The 17,781-nt window shown below is 38.9% G+C and overlaps 1 protein-coding gene across 3 annotated transcripts in view; it reads left to right on the top strand.

Annotated features, from left to right (window-relative positions):
* Positions 1–17,781, top strand: part of slc8a1b (solute carrier family 8 member 1b) — a 134,416-nt gene that overhangs the window by 92,957 nt on the left and 23,678 nt on the right. For all 3 annotated transcript variants that reach the window (XM_013268467.3, XM_019366839.2, XM_019366840.2), the window contains exons 6-7: positions 10,522–10,667; positions 14,576–14,675. In XM_013268467.3, coding sequence (XP_013123921.1) covers positions 10,522–10,667; positions 14,576–14,675 — 246 coding nt within the window. The remainder of the gene's footprint in view (positions 1–10,521; positions 10,668–14,575; positions 14,676–17,781) is intronic.

The raw sequence follows: 17,781 nt of genomic DNA, 5'->3' as shown, positions 1-17,781 counted from the left end.
TTGCTGGTTATTGAGTTATTGAATCACTAGGGCATTTGTGACTATTATGACTATTATGCCCCATGCACCTCAGCAGTCACCACCTTTTGAGTGGTCTGTAATTTCATAGCTGAGCTACAGGGGTTTTTACCCCTCATATATAAAAGGCATGACTCCACTGGACAGGCAGGCAGACAGAAATCCTAAAATCTCCAAAAAATGTTAGTATGGTGGTGGGATGTGGTGTGTGTGGCTCAACTGCACGGGAGGGATGCAGTAGCGGGTTCAGGGGCAGTACCAGGGGAAATTGGCTGGCACAGCTGCCATCAGCTAATCATGATTCTCTGATTTATTTTAGGAGGACGCTAGAGGAGGAGCTCCAAATTCAGCGTATGTGGATGTAGAAATAAATGTCTGAAATAAAGTCTGGGTTCAGACTTTTATTCAGCCTGAAAGACTGATAGCTGTAGCTTAGGTGGTAGAGCAGGGCATCTGCTATTCAGAGGGTTGGTGGTCCTATTCCCTCCAGTCTGGATGCTAAATATCCTCGAATCAGGCAAGTTAAGGCAAATAAAAGTTCATTGACTGCTCAGATAGACTAGAAAAGTGCTATATAAGAACCAGTCCATTTACCATTTAACAGAGTGTTGAGTCTCAGGCAAGCTTGATTAATGGTGACCTTGACCAAGGTCAGATTCTGATTTTCTGAAACTCTTGTGAACACGATAACTAAGGATGAACTAGGATTTTCAAATTAAAAATCTCTGGTTGCAGCAGATGAGTCTGAGTCTGAGTCTGGTTCTGCCTGAGGTTTCTTCCTGTCCACTGTCGCCAAAGTGCTTGCTCATAGGGGGTCATATCATTGTTGGATTTTTCTCTGTATGTATTATTGTAGGGTCTGCCTTAAAATATAAAGCGCCTTGAGGTGACTTTTGTTGTTATTTGGCACTGTATAAATAAAATGGAATTGAGTTGAATTAGAAAAGTTAAAATCACAGAACTCCGAGGACCTGTGAATCTGTGAAAACATGGGACTATGTTGTTTTGTATTCTTAATTTCCAATTAGTATTTACTGAGGTTGCAATTTCAGTAAATTATTATTATTATTGTAAACTCAGTAAATTAGTACAAAGTACTGCAGAGAGACTGTGGAATGTAGAATTGGTTTTCTCAGAGCGTTTTGGCACAATCCAACATATTTTAAATTGGCTTTTAAGTGTCCTACCCCTGAGACAGCTGCTGAGCACTGTCCAAAAGAGGCACATTCACTCTCCAGTGTTGATTAATTTGCGAATTGTGCCATCAGATATGAATCCCAGAAAGCAGCTCCGACATACAAGGTTTTATGACTGAGAGAATATAGTCAGCTTTTCTTCGAGCAAGGTCCCGTTTCATCTTTTGTTCTTTTATTCTGAACCAAAGATAAAAGGCTGATATTCTTGTCTTTTGATGCGGCCGTTTCATTTACCTGTGTTTTGCTTAAAGGAAATTAGGTTCACAGAATTCATATACTGTCTAAACAGGCAACTGATTTGACATCTGTTGCACTGATATAAGGAGCTACATATTATGGAAAGAAAACAGAGGGGAACTGTGTAGTTCAGTAATTTCTTGTAGTCACTTGACTTTACTGGAAATAGAAGAGATATTGATAACAAGGCTTTTTTAGGACATTAAGCAGAGTACATAAAATATAATCATAGGAGTCCATGAAATATTTTCTTGTTATGCTGTTCTTGTTATTCAGGTATTCAGAAGCACAGAATGCTGCATACCTGGTTTGTTTGCTAAGTTTTCTGTTGTGATCAACTCAGTAGTGATGAGGAGGATGAAATGAGAGCGATATCACTGCATGAACCAGGTCTTTATTTTCTTTACGTGACGCACAAGATTTAGTTAGCCTAAGTCTGTGCATATCCAGATACTTTATGACTGATTATGCACAGATGCCTTAAAGAGCAATGTTTAGCCAATAACAATAGTATTACTCCACCTCAGATTTCAGCTTAAACCTCATCAGTTCACCACAACTGTAGCTTGGCTACAGTATTTTGAAGGCATCTTAAGTTCATGTGTCAATGATTCAACATTCAGCTGCCTTAAATTTCACTTATTTTTCAACCCAAGTCTGCTTTTACTTAATAGAACCGTTGCACATTGACAAAAGATGGCTTTCAATGTGTTTTTGTCGATTACTTTATCCTCCTCTGGTACTAGTTTCCTCCACCTCCCTTTCAACAACTTTTGGAGAGAAGATATGAGTACTTGTTCAGCTTTGGCATGTTTGTGCAGGTGCAGCTGGATATTTATTGTTTGCATGTGGAGGCAGATATCAAATTGGGTGACAGTATTGTTGCAGATGTGAAGTGTTGGTTTCTCTCATTAAATAAATTAAATGGATCTTGGACTCCCACAGAAGATGTTTTGAGTGATCACATCTCTTATGCACATAGTTGGGGGGGTTTTTTCTGAGGGTAAACTCAATTGAATTTGCATGGAATTTATGAAGTTTCTGGATGACCCTCAGATACGGCATCATTCAAATTTTGTCCCGAGGAACCTCAAGCACTAGATAGTTCACCACAACCCATGAAGCTAAATATTTCAAATTGGGAAAAAAGTGCGGCATGAGGAAGGAATATTGCTGAGAGGAAAAAGGCTGAAAACACACATGCCCTGCAGAAAGTAATAATGACCCCATGTCCTAAAACATGCAAGCATGTACACAGTATCAAACATGCACAGACAGATACAATTTATACTAATGCAGAGGTAAACATATGTGCATTGTAGCGTGCCAACACATGCATAGAGATACATTATGTGCATGAATATATGTGACACATTTTGTCTGACAGCAATGTCATCCCCGCTCATACTCCTTTTCCTTATGTCCTTTTTCAGCCCCCGTTTGTGTGCATCAGTATTTTTGAGTGTTTAGTTATACAATAGTGCATATCAATAATTCCAGCATTGATTAAGATGGTGCATGTGTCAAAACCGCATCAACTAATTGGATACATGATACTCTTCATCATGCCAGTCAATATGTTTATGTACATGTTTCTATGTATCTCTCCATATTCTGTTTGTTTATTAGTATGTACATTACATATCCATAATGTACAAACCCACTCTGCAAAAGTCATTAACTCTGCAAAATCACCAAGCAATACAGCAATATGCAATTCTAAGTAAATTTCACATATGCAATGATTAATGATCATTTCACATTAATGCTTGTGTTGTTTTGTTTATGTTATTGAATGAGGACACTGATTATTATTTTTTTTTTCTCCTTATTCAGTGCTAGATTGTTTAAAATGGAAGAGTAAGTTAGGTTAATTAAATTTTAGGCTCTTCCAATCATTCAGTTTCTCATTACTACTCTAATTAAATCTGTAGAAGTTAAGATTATTTATAAGAGCGATTGTAAATTTTTGAAATCAGTATTGTACAGCTTATGCAATTACTAAAGAAAACAACACCCAGCAAGAATATGTGCTGTAAGAACTTTAAAGAGACAGTGATTAAGTCAGAAAGTGTATGATCTGCTGGGATGTAGGTGAACTGTAGAGCAGCAGGATAAAGAGAGTGCCCTGTATGTGATTTGCCAGTTGGATGTGTAGAAGGGTAACAGCTGAGCCATGTATGCCTGGGCTGGCTCTGAGGTCAGCTGATCTGTCAGGATTGCAGCTGAGCTTGACTTTGATCCAAAAGGCGAAGCTTTCCATTTACCAGTCCGTTTACATTTCAGGCCTCAACTATGGTCACGAGATCTGGGTAAAGTGGCCAGGATGATTTTCCTCCATATGGCGACTGGGCTAACCCTTAGAGATAGAGTTAGGAGACATCTGGAGGGAGCTCAGATAAGAGTCACTGCTCCTCTGTGTGAAAAGGAGTCAGTTGTGGTGGTTAGGATCCTTGCTGGGCATCTCCTCTGGGAGATTTTTCCCTGAACTAGAAGGAGACCCTGATGTAGATCCATAACCTGCTGGAAAGATATTACTTCTCACCTGGCATAAGAATGCATTGGGATCCCCCAGGAGGAACTAGGAAGTGTTGCTGGGGAGACAATAAGCGGTAGCATTTAACCCAGCATCTAGCTCAGCCTTAATGACAGCACACAGCACTTCAGGAGTCTGATTCTCTCAGATACACTATCCAGACATCCTTCAACTCTAAACAAAAACAAGTACCTAACTGTAGTGACTAACATGGCTTGTCACTCTAACAAAGCTCTGAAAAGAAAAGAAAAAAAAACATAAACTCCAGTTCTTACTTTCATTACGTTACTTTCATTGTTCCATATGATATTCTTTCTTATCTATATCCCCACACTCTTCATCTTTATTTGCATTTCTTTCTTTTTTCCCTTTCTTTTCCTTAATCTCGTGTAATGGACCTGGTAAAACTGTGTCAAGTCTTTAAAAGTTCTTCTTGTCCATCTGCTTTTGTGCCTCCATCTGTGACACTCTTCAGAACTGTGACAGTATAACAACTGCTTCTTCCTCCGTCTTGTCCCCTGCTGTACTGTTTAATCCTGTCAGAGGCCCTGTCTTCTCTTGTCTCCTTCCTGTCTTCTTCCTCCTTCCATCTGCATATCTCCTCCTTCACAAAGCACAGAAGCGTCTCCCTTCTGCTCCTCCTCTTTGTTTTTCTCTTCTTGCCTTTCCTTTTTCTTCTACCTTCTCCAATTAATCTTGAATCAATTAAACATGACAAAAATTCCCTCTTCTCTCTGATTGTTCTTTCTTTTCTTCATCTTTGCCCCTTACTCAACCTTTCTACTCTCTCCTTCCACTCCAAGTCACCTTCTATCACTTCTGTTAAAGTAGGGGCTCCATCAAACATGACAAGGTGTGAAATCCCACATGCACACCGAACACATGCTACCTCCTGTCAGACACGTTTTGACAGATGTTTCACCCAGACAAAGAGGCAGACACAATTCCTAAACGAAAGACAATACTGTGGAGAAAATTCAGAAAGAAACACACGTAGACTGAGTGAAATTTAGCACCATTTTAAGTTCAGAAACTGAATGTTCCTTGCCAGGATGTACATTTGAAGCTAGCATCTGTACATGGTGTTGGACCACATATTTTTACCTAGAATTTGGACTGATGATTTACCTGGATCAATTTTATGCTGATACAAAAGCTTTATATGCTAGTCATAATAAATAAACAAGTTCAGACCCTGCTTCTTTATTTGATCTCTACAATAAGCTACTCAACTATCCAACAACAACTCTTGTTGGATAGTTGAGTATCAAATATGGTCATGCTGTAATCACTGAGTCTAATCTAATTGTTATGGTGTGTCGTACTATATGGAGCCCCAAATCATTGTTATCTGATATAACAATAAAAGTACATCGGGGTTGGTGAAGTGTATGCCTCTCAGCTGCTCCTTTGTGGCCTTCTTTTGATAATTTCACACATGAACTCCAAACAGTATCAGAAAAATCAGATTTGGAAATTATTTGAAGTCGCCCCTTCTCACATGTACCAGACAAAATGTTTCCCTAGTCAGATTTTTTTTACAACTATATTTCTATGTAGCTGCCCTATCTTCACATTCACAACTGGATATACATGTAAGGCTTAAGTAAACCATGCAGGAAGTTCTACTACTCACACTCAAATGGTATCAATCAGGGATTAAGGAAATTGCTATTAGGAGCTTGTAAAGTAAAGATTAGTTTGATGTCCAATCTGGGTAAGTTGGACACTGTATAATGTCTTGAAAATGGGCACAATGTATGTGTGAAAACAGCTTAGAGCTTAGATTTTTAGATTTAAAAGGTTTTCTTAAAAAAAAATCAGAGACACATCTGGAAAAGGTCGCATAAAATTCGAACTTGTAACTGGCAAGTCAGGCATTGGTATTTGCAGTCCATTATGGAAGATAGGAAAGAACAATAAAGTGAAATAATAATAATAATTCTCTTTTCTTGCAGGCAAAGTTGACAGTATAATCTTTCTACATTTTCAGAAGTACAAATTGTGGCTTCTTGCTAGCGGGACAGAGAGCAATAACCTGTACTAACTGTACCTCATGGGCTCATACGTTCCCACTGAATATGCCACAGAGCACAATTAACTCGAGAGCTGCGTCATACTGTCAGTATTGCTACCTGAATTAGCAATGTGGTCCTTGTTGGTTTACTTTCACAGTTTACTGAAGCCCCCTTGAAACGAAGCCAAATCGGAAGGAAATCGGAGGAAAAAAATTTAGAATCAGACAGAGAAAAGGGTGAATACAAATTAGAGATTTTAATTATGAGAGCTGGAGATGAAAAAGAATTTAAAAAGTAGGACAGCTGAAGTTGGAGGTATAAAATGTTTCGCAACAAAAATACATATAGCACAGCGTATATTATCCTCATATTTTAGGTCTGTTTTCATTCAAATATACACTATCAAAAAATTTCAAAGTAAGCAATTTGGAATCTAATTATGTAAAAAGCTGAATTCAATGCATATTTAAATGCTTTAGTAATATTTCTGTGTAGCTGTCCTGACTTAAAAGCATATTCAGCGGTATTTATTGAATTAGCTTCAAAGGAGCACAGAGAAGGGCAACGGGGGAAGAAATCCAAATGATAAATTGTGCGGACAGTAGCTTTGACAAGAAGCAGCATCTTACCCTGCAACATTCAACCTCTGACAGGTTCATTTACAGATACGCTCACACAGAAGGAGTGTAGCTAACGAGGATACTGCCAGGTCATCCTCATCTCACATGTGACTTATTGTAAGCTGGTAACAGAGTTCATTAAATTAGCATTGGTGCAACTGTGTGTGTTTATGTGTGTGCGCCAATCACTATATTGTAAATTCAAGTTAGCTAAAAAGCGAACATTGAAAGAGTGAGAATAAAATTTATTTTTAGAGACTTTCTGAGCAAACTGCCGTCATATCTGAAGTGACTGTTAGTATAAAAAATACACATGGTTATTTACAGACACAGCTTATTGCGACCCGTCGAGCTCTGGCTGGGTCAAAAAAGGAAGTGGGGTGACATAGCTGTAATTTTAAGCCGCAGAATCCTTATATGGTGAAGGTCAGGGTGGACTGATAGGTCAACAAAATGTTGGACTTATTACAGGAAATACTGCACCATTAAAGGGGAAAAACAGAAATGTTAGATGACCATTGTTGTCTATTTGGTAGTTAGGCGGAAGTGAACCAGCTATATTTTCCCTGCAGTTTAAAAGCTATGGGCAGACAGTGTGGTGTTAACAGTGGTTCTAAGGTGTAAGAACAATGAAAGCATCTGCATAGACTGAAGAGGCAGGTGATATTCTCAGCTAATTTAATTTAATCTGTTTTGTGTGCTACAGCTAGCTAACAAAGTAGTCTGCTAGGAATTTATTCCTGGTGAATGCTTTGTTACTAACAGGTGGCTTTTGTATACTGCAGTAATTAAAAAGAAAAAAAGCAGGCTGCCTTTTGGTTGCCCTAGACTTTACTCTGTTGCTACATGAACACGCAGGGCACCACAGTTCTAAATTGTGCCCCTTGCTTGTGGAGTACAAGTTTGATGAAAGTGCTCTTGGCAGACATTTGCATGGCTGTTTGTGCAAGTGAGCTATAAGCTCCATGCAGCAACCCAACTGAGGGGAACAAATGACCAACGGGTTGGTGTAGACCCACAATGCAGTGCACAATAATGGAAGGCAACAGCATGGATAACTGTTCCCCCGTGAAAAATATGATCAAGGCCATTCTGTCTGACGCCTCACCCTTTGATACCAGCAGTGAGTTCTTTCTCGACGGTGAATCTCAATTACTGGCACAGACCGTAAAGACAAAGAAAAGAAAAGAGATGAGGGTGGCGTGTGAAAGACAGAGCGACAGGGATAATGAGATAACAGGGGAACTAATGGAAGTATTTTCCAGTTAGTAATGGTGCTAAAACAGTTGAAGAATATAAAGCTAATTAAATAAGTTAAAATTGCAGACACTTCTAGTTAATAATTTAAGACAAAGATTGCTACTTGAAATGGCAATTATAAATAAAGTGCCAATAATGGCATATGATCACCAGCTCACTTTGAAGAATTAGTGATCAAAATGTATTTGTACTTGGTACCTTGGATGCTGAGGGTTTTGTGTTACTGTATTCATTACAGAAAAAAAGTTTGGAATTTTAGTGTATTGTAAATATGAAGTGAAAGAATATGGATCTCTGTCATTACCCAAAAACATTTGAGCCACAGCAACTGACAATTAGCCTCCCAGTACAGGTGCTGTATATGTCCACTAGTCTGTTTTTCTTAGCTTATAATGACACATTAGTTTGAGAATAACAAGTACAGTGGAATTACTGTTCACTTAAGAGGAAAATACACAGCATCATATTTTTTGTGTTTGTCTTGAGCATCACGAGTGTCACATATTAAGGAATGACCGAGAGATGCTGCTGAATATAAGGCGCAACCTTGAGAAGTCTGTGGGAGACTTTGTGTTTGAAGACAAGCTGAGATCCCCGAGCTGGTCTAACAGAGCTGTGTGGGGTATGATGTACATGAAGCAGTGTGCACAGACACACAAGTGAATGAAGAGAGCGTCCGAGCTAACCAAAACAGACCATCAGTCTCATCAGTCTTACTCGTCTATGTTCATTCCTTAGAGAATAAGATGGATTATCTGTGGCTGCCAGTACACACACAGCAGGGAGTGAGACACTGTTTTGTTTTTGTTTTGACCAAAACCTAACTCCGTAGCAACATTTCTGATGTAGCATTCCTGCTGGACAGACTAACAGCCTTCTCTAAGCACCAGTAACACCCGAGGTGGAGGGCTGTGTGTATACATTACATTATATGTGGTGCAGCAACAGTGGAATTGTCACAACTCATTTTCTTTTGAAAGATATGATAGCGAAATGCCAACCCTTCTACCAGCTATAGTAATTCACAGTCACCACCCAGGACATCCTGTGGCAGCTGTACAGTGCCATCAGTGAGCTAGAGACTGTTCATCCAGACAGTTTCATGGTGGTTGCTGGAGATTTCAAATACTTAAACTTTAACTTTTCTGTCCAAATTCCAATAGCATGTCTACTTTCCAACCAGGCGCAATAACACATTTAACATGGTGTATACAAACATCAAAGAGGCCTACAAAGCAGCCCCTCGGATCACATTTCTGTTATGCTTTTTCCAGCATAGAGAACATTACTGAAACGCAGTAAGGCAAATCCGATCAGATCAGTAGTTGCATCCTGGCCAGATACAACTACAGCACTTCAGGACTTTTTTACAAGTACTGATTGGAGCATGTATGCTCCAAGTGTATGTGTGTTGTCACAGTCAACAAACCCTTCTTCTGATGTCATCAGAAGATATGGAAGACATCAGAGAGCCCAAAGAGCTGAGAATTAAGGATGCTGCCTTTTGATCGGGGGGAAAAGTAGTGCTCAGGTCGGCAAAAACTGACCTCTACTGAGCCATCAAGAAGACTAAGTTGGCATACACAAGAAAAATTGAAAGCAAATTCTGTGATTCCAGGGACACTGGGCCCATGTAGCAGGAGATTCGGGGTGTAAAATAATACCTCAAGTGGAGGACGCAACCCTCCCACCAAAACAGGCTGAACGAGTTCTATGGGAGGTTTAAGGCCCTGAAACATACACCAGAGAAGAAAACCTGCAGGTGCTGCGGTTGTATACAGCTAATGTGAAAAGATTCATCCAACTAGTCATGGATCTTATCAAAGCCAGCCTCCCACCCTCTCTGGAGCCCTTACAGTTGGGATACCGTGCAATCAGTAAATGCTTACAGTAAGACATCAAACTGAACACAGGGGTCACATGGGGCTGTGTCCTCTGTCCATTGCTCCATACTTTGCTGAAACACGACTGATGATACAACAGTAGTGGGCATCATTGCATCATCAACTACGATGAAATAAAAAAGTCAAAAATTTAAAAACAGGCTAGAGGTTGAAGACCTGTTTGAAAAGGTTTTGAAAAATTATGTGAAGGGACAAAGCTGAGCTCAGATGAGAATTCATACGGTAGCCGCTGCCACAATGAAGGCTCTGTCTCCAAAGGTGTAGAGGTTGGTAAATAAAGCAACTGAGAACCCAGTTTAATGGAGGCGCTGTTGGGTCTCGATAAAAACTGTTTGGGCATTCTGAACTGCTGCATCACACTTTGGTATGGGAACTGCAGTGTGACTGGCAGAAAGACTGGAAGAAGAAAGTCCTCTTCATTATAGTACAAGAGATATCACTCCACTAGAACAAGATCAGCCAGAATGTGACCTTGAAGTTGTACTTGACAACTTCACCTGACATGCTAACTTTTGAGAAAACTGATTTTGAAAACTTAAAAAAAAAAACAATATCAGCTTATTTCTTATTTGAAACTACTTCTTCTGGTGTGCTACTCAACTAGCTTCCCCTCACTTTATCTATCTTTTTTTCAGCTAATCTCTTGCATAAATTCCAATCTGATTACCACAACTGACTGGCTTACTGCTGTTTCTTTTCTCACTGTTTGTGTCCTCTGCTTTGTTTTTCCAGAGGAACAGCAGAAAGACGAAGAAGTGGAAGAAGAGCCGCTGACAGGAAAAGATGAAGAGGAACGCCGCATAGCTGAAATGGGCCGTCCGATGTTGGGAGATCATGTCAAACTGGAGGTGATCATCGAGGAATCATATGAATTCAAGGTAAGGCGGTCCCACATTAACTATATTTCCAATGCAGGAACTTTTCAACCCGAAGGGGAACTAAGTGTGTTTCTACTACAGAAACAAAAGCCGGGGCTCCAAAAGACTCTGTTTAAATGGTAGCATTTTTCACTTCACAGGAACTCCGGGGGATACAGCTTGTAGCGGTGAATTGATTGGTTGAGTAAGCAGAATTTTATAGCAGCCACCATTTTTAAAACTCTGTAGGCATACATTGAGTTGTGTGTTGCTTTTTTCATTGTGCTTTGACACATTAGCATTGATTTACAGAAGACATATGGGCTATATTTGCCCTTTATACTAGGGAGAAAGGCTAGCTATCCTGTTACACAGTGACATTTAGTGTGTAATCCTTTGCATTGCTGACATCAAATATACCGAAACGAAGCCTATATAGTCAAGCGGGAGAAAAAGACATCTCAAATCTCTTGCTTTTTCATATATCAGCTGACTGGTTTGCATAGTTTTTGTAAGTTTGCACATGGCAGTGGACACAGATTATGCAGTTTAGGTATTTTGGATTGAAATGAAGCTTTTGTGTGGTGAGATAAAGATGACAGATCTCATCTGAGGACAATAAAACAAGCTTAGATGGCAGGAAAACAGAGGATGTTTTACTGTGAAGTATAACTTTCGGATTCAAACATCCTTGAACAATAAGATTTCATGACACAATAGGATATTTCAAAGCAGACAGATACCTCTGTCTGCAGACAGAGATCTCTGTCTGCTTCAAAACCTACGTGTTGTCTGTCATCCAACAATTTGGAACTTTGAATACACACTTTTAATTTCTATCATATATATTATTGTAACACTTTTCTCATGCATGTCTCAGTAATCCTTAGCCTGTCTTACAATTCAATTCAATCTTATTTATATAGCGCCAAATCACAACAACAGTCGCCCCAAGGCGCTTTATATTGTAAGGTAGACCCTACAATAATACATACAGAGAAAAAGCCCAAAAATCAAATGTCCCCCTATGAGCAAGCACTCTAGCGACAGTGGGAAGGAAAAACTCCCTTTTAACAGGAAGAAACCTCCAGCAGAACCAGGCTCAGGGAGGGGCGGGGCCATCTGCTGCAACCAGTTGGGGTGAGAGAAGGAAGACAGGATGAAAGACATGCTGTGGACATGTCTTTCATTCTGTGTGTCTTCAACTAGTTTAGAATGCAACAGCTAGGCTGCTGCTGAAAACTTCATGCAATCATGCTTTTGAGGTTGTAGCTCTTAAACTTTGGGACAGCCTTCCTCACATTATTAGATCGGCTGAATCAGTGGTTTGTTTTACATGACTGCTCAAAACTACTTTTTATAGGTTAGCTTTTATTAATCTTTCTCCCATTATTTTTGGCCATAGTTCTCATCTAATTGGTGTACGGAAGGGTGTATGTCGGATAAGACATACAGCAATAAGACCATATTGCTGACTGCATGTCTGTATGCTGGAACATGTATGCTTATTTTTATTGTGTGGTTTTAGTCAAACTGTGAAGTAATTGATTGTGATTTACAAATAAAGTTATTATTGTTAGTATGATTATTATTATTGTCTATTGCGAGTGTAGTAATATGCTAATATGTTCACAAAAGGGCAACAAAGGATTAAAATAAAGCTCATATAACATATTCACGCACAAACAAATTTTTCTGATACATATAGGAAATAATTGGATATTTGTTATGTTTGCTTAATTTCCTCCTTTCCCTTCACCCACACAGACTCTTAAGACAAGTGCAGATGTAATTACCATCCATGTTACATTTGTGTGTGTATGTGTGGGACTGTGTGTACTAATGCATGTTCTTTGCTCCTGCTCCACCTACACAATCACTCTAAAAAGACAGCTAATAGCACCCACTAATAGCTTGCCACTTGACAGGATACTATAGTTTGTCAAGTAGTTCAGTGTGTGTGTGTGTGTGTGTGTGTATGTGTGTGTGTAAAGAGATCCTATAGTTATCTGAAGTACTGTCCACTGGCAGATGTGGAGTGACATTAGAGACTGAACAAGGATAGGAGGTTAAAAGGAAAAAAAAGTTTTACAATGTTTTTACCCTTGTGTTTTTAATATAGTGCAATAATAATAAATAAATAAATAATAATAAAGTCTTGAGCCACTGCTTATTTCTTTAAATATGTTGCTGGGAAAATGAGAAATGGCTGGAGCAATTTGAAATGTGTGACTAGAAATGAAAATGCCTAGAAGGCAAAAAGTCTCTCATAAGACTTTCAAAATCATGAGAATTTCTACACTTCTCATGAAATTGAACTGCAATCTACATATGACTACATTTACTCTTCAACACACCCTAAACTGTATTAGGCAAGCTTTCTTATTTCTATGTCAGAGCCTCCATGTTGTTCTACAGATGGGTATAGGCACTCACTCCAGACCTGTATACCGGTTTTTGGCTAAAAGCTCATTGGGAATTATGTTGATACAAAAGTATAATTTTATGCCTGTCAGACTGTGTTATCTTTTAATTTCACTTTTGACTTTTAGCTCAGTCATCACTGGATTATATAGCACCACTTGCTGGAGGATTAAAACTAAACTCCAGTTCAGCTTACTGACTGAGAAAAGTATTGTATGAAAAACTGTCATCCCAAAATATTAACTTATTCATTCTCAAGTCATTTATCTAGTTATGTAATTACTGTCATCCAAAGAAACAACAATTTATTTTTAGTTTAGTTACAATTAAATTACATAAGCCACAAAATACGGACTTTACAAATTGCAGCTTTTATCTCAAGTATCATTTTCACTAGTACTTACTTTCTTTTGATCTTGACATAATTTAGTTTTCACTCATTTAAAGCAAACATTGTCTCTGTTAGATTTGTATGGTGAAACCAATCTTGATTATTTTGACCCCATTCTAAGATAAACACAGAGTCAACAAGTCTTTTCATGTGTCTTTCAGAAGAAAAATACATAACGCTCCTCAGTCCCATGGGGCCCTCCCAGAATAAAGGGGAAATTCACATGGATACACACAGGAAACCCATGCATATGCATGTTTCAGTCTGAGTCCAAAGTAACTGAGGGAGCGAAGAAACGAGATAGAAAGCAAAGGTGATAAAAATAACAGCATTATGCAATGATAGAATGGCAATCATAGAAGACACATTATACATAAAACCTAGGCGAATTCAGTTAAGCGAACACTCCACATACAATAGGCAGAGTAAAGCTGGCTATGTGTCTGTGCATGTTTGTGTCCACAGCTAAGAAGCCCTATTTACACACCTAAGCTCCAACACAAGTAGCATCACAGCTTCCCTCAGAAAAGGAGAATGCATTCCCCAGTGCTGCACTAATTAGTGTATGTGTGTGCATGCTGGAGTGTTTGTGTTACCTCAGTCTGTTTTAGCTTCTTCCTAGTGAAGAAGACTGTAAAAAAAATGTAAACACTGTAAAATAATGCACATGGAAGGAAACAACGGAAAGGGATAGGAAGGAAAATGGAAGTAAACAGAGACGTATATAGAAAGAAAAACAAACAAGTCCACTGTGGATCTGAATGTTTATTTAATAAATGGCAGTGAAAACTATATTTTGAATTCTTGCAGAAATATCACATGTATAAGGCTGGGGAAAATGTATAAAGCGATGCACAGGAATGATGCAGCTGTAAGAGAGTCTTGAATTTTAATATTTCACTGCAGTGTGCGTCTTATAGCTTCAGTGATGAGTTGTATGAAACATGATACAGAGTATGTTTGTGTTTTCACCTTTATTATGTCACTGGAAATTCATAAAAATTGCATTTCCTGTGAAAGTTGAGTGCCAGTTTCTTGTTTCATGCTGTGAAGAAATCCAAGAGTTTTCCTATGCTCGATGCAAATGACTGATAATCTGTCTCTCCTTTGGCAGAACACAGTGGACAAGCTGATAAAGAAGACCAACCTGGCTCTGCTGGTGGGAACCAACAGCTGGAGAGACCAGTTCATAGAAGCCATCACTGTCAGCGCAGGTAAGACCAATGGCGAGATTCAGAAGTCCTGTGTCCAACTCTGATTTTAACTGGAGTCAGCTGAGAAGGTTTTATGAAGCAGATGTGTGTGTCTGTGTGTCTGTGTGTGTGTGTGGAAGAGAGTGTGGTGTAAATTCTTTTTAGTATGAACAGCTGCAGTTTTACAGTCTGTTGAGCTCTCAGACGTCCTCTGTTCCCTGCATCCTAACAATCAGTGCAACCTAAAATATCAGGAACTTCAATCAAAATGTCCCTCTCTGTCTAAAAATAAATTAGAGTAATTTCGTGGTTTCATGGCATCATGTGTTTGTGTGTGTGTGTGTGTTTTGGTTACTGGATAGTGGATTGGCCTGTGTGGTTTGGACAAACACTAACCAGATGGGTGATAAGGTCGAGAGTAATCGTGAGAGTGACTGTGTGTGTTTCTGCCCCCACAAAGGCAGAAGAACAAGGATGTGTGTATGTGTGTGTTTTGGGGATAGAGAGGAGTCGAGAAAGAGGCTCTGTAGTGTCGAACAGAAACTGATGATAGTTTTCTGCCAGGCAGTTTTAGAGAGTATCATCTGCTGTGGGATGAGTTCATCTGAAATCGCAAACTGGCCAGTTGATTAAATCTGCCATGAAAATCATTGGTGTTAAGAATCATCGTTGCCTGCAGCTGATTTATGTGCAGGCCTTGACCAAGTAAGTATAAAAAATAGCGTCTGGCCCTACCCACATTTCATACAGTGAATTTAAGCTTCTAGCGTCTGGTACATAACCAGCTGAAACACAACATTAATTCCTGTCAGCATCAAGACACTAAACGCCATGTAATGAAAGATGCTGATGGGAATGGGTGTTTGTGCAATGTGTAGTTTTTGTTAGGTTCCTGTTTCATGTGTGTGTGTGTGTGTTTGCGCTGCTTTTGTAAATAATTTTTCACAGAACTGAAGAATGCAAAAGTGTTTTGTTTTTCTGGTGAAGCCAGATAAAGTGTATAATCTTAATCTTGGGGGAAGAATATTTAAAACTAATGTTACATCACTGCCAGGATCTGATATAAGCACAGGTGGTTGTGTCCTGTGAAGAGCGAAAGCATCAGACATTATTATGCAAACAGAAGGTGACGCGGCTGAAGTGTGAAAATGCCTTTGAGAAACGTGCACAGTGTGGAAAAGAAAATATATGCATTAATTTAAAGATAATCCAAGGAGTGAAGAAAATGTATAAAGACAAAGGATGTGTTAGCTATGAAAATGGAAATCAGACATCAAAAGAACACGTGCAATAAATAAAGTAGAGGTACCCAGTTCAAAAGAGAGTGACAGAGGGAAAAGGGACAAGGGAGAACGGCAGCATTTTTTCAGATTCACTGCAGAATTTTCACAGTTCACTGGTTACTTGTGGGAATTTGCCCTCTGGAGGCAGAGGGGCATTACTGCAGCTCATCAATGGAAGCAGAAAGGAGAAATAGCAAGTAGAAAGGTATAGCTGTAATCTGTTCTTTATGTATGACTGACTGTCATTTCTTGTCAGTCACTTCTGTTGTGGATTTTATATGGAAAGGGATTCACAAACAAATGGCAAGCGTTTGCAGCTCTTTAAACTTTAAACATCCTTAAGCAGCGTCTGTTTGTCTTGTTTCGTTCTTTCTTTGCTTTGTTTTCTTTATTAAGTGTCTTGCTCAACGGACAGTATAGCATATTGCACATTTAGTTCACTCCAAAGTATTTGGACATTGTCACATCTACTGCTTGACTCCAGGGACAGATGAAATTAACAATGGTCGTAGAAGAGGTGCAGATTTTATAGTAAAATGGCATATGGTGCTAATTACTGTATTGTAAGATGATTATATGCCACCATGTTAGTTTTGAAGCCATATTAGGACAAAAGAGTGGAGTACTAATTTATCAGCTAAACGCTAGTTAGCTTGGTTAGCAAGTTGTCTCCATAAACTACTTAGCTAGCTAGTCCTAATTAATGGACTTGGGATGTTAGAATTTCACTCAACAAAACTGAAGCTCAAACTTCTTGCAAGGACTTTATGAAGATCAGATAAGCGATTTAAAAATGGCGCGAAAGGTATTTTAAAAATTTCTCAAATTAGCTGAGGTGACGCTAGCAGAGACCACTCAGCATCAGCTCCCTGTGTCAGGACATCAATCAAACCGTACATGACCCAACACAATTATCATTATTATTATCATCATCATTATTATGATTACTATTATTATTATTATTAGTTAATTAGTTTTATGCAGCAGGCTTGTAAAAACATCGATGCTGTAATGCTGGGACATTTTAACATCAGAGTCTATGGGGATTGACTCCCTTTTGAAGCCAGGCTGAAGTTGTGCATTGAAGACTTAGAGCTGGCTTTATTTTCAGCTCCAGAGAATCTCCATCAGCTGCTTTGTACTGATAATTTTCATCAACTGAGTTTTTTAAATGCGCATATGTAACAGTGATGGAAAAATTATTGAACATCTATGCTGTATAGCTGCACTTACTGTTCAGTACGCCAGTGTTATTCAGTACATGAAGGGATGGTTCAGCATTTTACGATTTGCCTCCTTGGCACGAGTTCGTTGCATGCTCAATAATCTACGTAAGGAAAAATCAGAAAGTTGAATCAGTGCATCTGGATGCAGCACGCAAACATTTTCAATTATTCAAGATAAACCAACCTGTATTCTTTTTCCACAGCTTAGAATGCCTGAACTCATCAGAAATGTTTAGGATTTCAGCAACTGTGTATATATAAGCTGAATTACTATCAGAAAGAAGTAAATCATTGTTAACACAGTTAAAATGGGACCGTTGATTTGTTGCTATAAAAATGTCACAGATAATTACTGTGCACATCAAAATACGAAGTTGGATTTAAAGACAAAAAATCGTATTTGCTACTGCATTTAAAACTGGGTTTCTGTCAGGGCATTGTTTGCCTGGATCTTTCTCAGTCACTTTAGTGTCTTCAAATAACTTTATCCTGTGTGGGCGTGCGTGTGTTTGTTTGTGCTTTAGTTAGCCAGCCTGTCAGCCAGCCTTTGTTGGTGAGCTGATGCCATTAATGAAAAGGGTTGTCTTTGCTCTCTTATCTGGGATTAGCTTGTCTAGC

Source organism: Oreochromis niloticus, linkage group LG13 (assembly GCF_001858045.2).
Source record: "Oreochromis niloticus isolate F11D_XX linkage group LG13, O_niloticus_UMD_NMBU, whole genome shotgun sequence".
NCBI classification, from domain to species: Eukaryota; Metazoa; Chordata; class Actinopteri; order Cichliformes; family Cichlidae; genus Oreochromis; species Oreochromis niloticus.
Note: the sequence above shows the minus strand (reverse complement) of the source record. Positions and strands in the feature narration are given on the sequence as shown.